Source organism: Cebus imitator, unplaced genomic scaffold (assembly GCF_001604975.1).
Source record: "Cebus imitator isolate Cc_AM_T3 unplaced genomic scaffold, Cebus_imitator-1.0 Scaffold3400, whole genome shotgun sequence".
Lineage (NCBI taxonomy): Eukaryota > Metazoa > Chordata > Mammalia > Primates > Cebidae > Cebus > Cebus imitator.
Genome location: NW_016110715.1, coordinates 1 through 1,765, shown reverse-complemented (window position 1 = coordinate 1,765; position 1,765 = coordinate 1). Strand labels below are relative to the sequence as shown.

Genomic DNA, 1,765 nt, shown 5'->3' with positions numbered 1-1,765 from the left:
GGGCCCCTTCCCCATACTATCTCAGTGCAAATATCTGCCTGAAACTGTCCCTGTCTAAACTCCACCCATGGGTTGGCCAGCCTTGCCTTGACCAATAGCCTTGACAAGGCAAACTTGACCAATAGTCTTAGAGTATCGGGTGAGGCCCGGGGGCCAGCACATGCCTAGGTATGAAAAATAAAAGAAAGCTTTCTCTAACAGATCCACATACTCACTTCTGAAACATCTGAGATTATCAATAAGCTCCTAGTCCAGACGCCATGAGTAATTTCACAGCTGAGGACAAGGCTGCTATCACTAGCCTGTGGGCCAAGGTGAATGTGGAAGATGCTGGGGGAGAAACCCTGGGAAGGTAGGCTCTGGTGACCAGGACAAGGGAGGGAAGGAAGGAACCTGTGCCTGGCAGAAGTCCAGGCTGCCTCTCAGGATTTGTGATACCTTTCGACTTTCAAACTGCTATTGTTCAATCTCACAGGCTCCTGGTTGTGTACCCATGGACCCAGAGGTTCTTCGACAGCTTTGGCAGCCTGTCCTCTCCTTCTGCCATCATGGGCAACCCCAAAGTCAAGGCGCATGGTGCGAAGGTGCTGACTTCCTTGGGAGAAGCCATAAAGAACCTTGATGATCTCAAGGGCACCTTTGGCCAGCTGAGTGAGCTGCACTGTGACAAGCTGCATGTGGATCCTGAGAACTTCAGGGTGAGTCCAGGAGATGTGACAGCCCTGTTGTCTTTAGTCTCGAGGTAACTGAGACAAACGAGAATTGATCTGAGCACAGCTGAGGCTACCTTGGGGTTGGGAGTTAAGAAACTCCAGAGGACTACCTGGACTGAGACCCAGTGGTAATGTTTTAGGGCCTACGGAGTGCCTCTAAAAATCTAGAGGGACTACTTTGATTTTGAGAAAAGAGTTGTGGAAGTGAGGACAATGACTTTATTAGATTCTGGTAGAAAGAACTTTCTTTCCCTCATTTTGATTATTTGTTTTAAAGCATCTATCTGGAGGCAGGACAAGTATGGCCATTAAAAAGATGCAGGCAGAAGGCATATATTGGCTCAGTTAAAGTGGAGAACCTTGGTGGCCAAACATGTATTGCTAAGGCTGTTCACATAATTAGCTGGACACATATAAAATGCTGCAAATGCTTCATTACACACTCACATTCTATAATTCCAGACTGGGCAAAAGTGTGTCCAGGGGTGAGAAAGAATAGAAACATTTGTCCTGGAGTAGATTTTTTAAGTCAGCTGTGTGTGTGTGTGTGTGTGCGTGTGTGTGTGTGAGAGAGAGAGCACGTGTTTCTTTTAAAGTTTTCAGCCTACAAAATACAGGGTTTGTGGAGGCAAGAAGGTAGCTAGATTTAAATTATGCCAGTGACCAATGCTGCAAGGGGAACAGCTACCTGCATTTAATGGGTAGGCAAAATCCAGGCTTTGAGGGAAGTTAACATAGGCTGGATTCTGGGTGGAAGGTGAGTGTGTAGTCATCCAGAGGCCAGGCTGGAGCTCTCTGCTTACTATGGGTTTATATTTGTTGTCTTCTTTCATCTCAACAGCTCCTGGGAAATGTGCTGGTGACTGTTTTGGCAGTCCATCATGGCAAAGAATTCACCCCTGAGGTGCAGGCTTCCTGGCAGAAGATGGTGGCTGGAGTGGCCAGTGCCCTGGGCTCCAGATACCACTGAGGCCCCATGCCCATGATGCAGAGCTTTCAAGGAGAGGCTTTATTCTGCAAGCAACAAAAATAATAAAACTATTCTGCTTAGA

General features: G+C 47.3%; 1 protein-coding gene across 1 annotated transcript; it reads left to right on the top strand.

Annotated features, from left to right (window-relative positions):
* The first annotated feature begins 182 nt into the window (after nt 1–182).
* On the top strand, nt 183–1,765 carry LOC108299247 (hemoglobin subunit gamma-1). The gene is made up of 3 exons (XM_017521563.2): nt 183–352; nt 476–698; nt 1,555–1,765. Exons 1-3 carry the CDS (start codon nt 261–263, stop codon nt 1,681–1,683), a joined length of 444 nt encoding a protein of 147 aa, XP_017377052.1. The 5' UTR covers nt 183–260; the 3' UTR covers nt 1,684–1,765.

Excerpts from the sequence above, each read along its gene's own strand:
- LOC108299247 (XM_017521563.2), top strand. The coding sequence starts at position 261 with ATGAGTAATTTCACAGCTGAGGACAAGGCTGCTATCACTAGCCTGTGG. Across the intron at positions 353-475 it reads GGGGGAGAAACCCTGGGAAG|GCTCCTGGTTGTGTACCCAT; the intron begins GTAGGCTCTGGT and ends TCAATCTCACAG. Across the intron at positions 699-1,554 it reads TGGATCCTGAGAACTTCAGG|CTCCTGGGAAATGTGCTGGT; the intron begins GTGAGTCCAGGA and ends TCATCTCAACAG.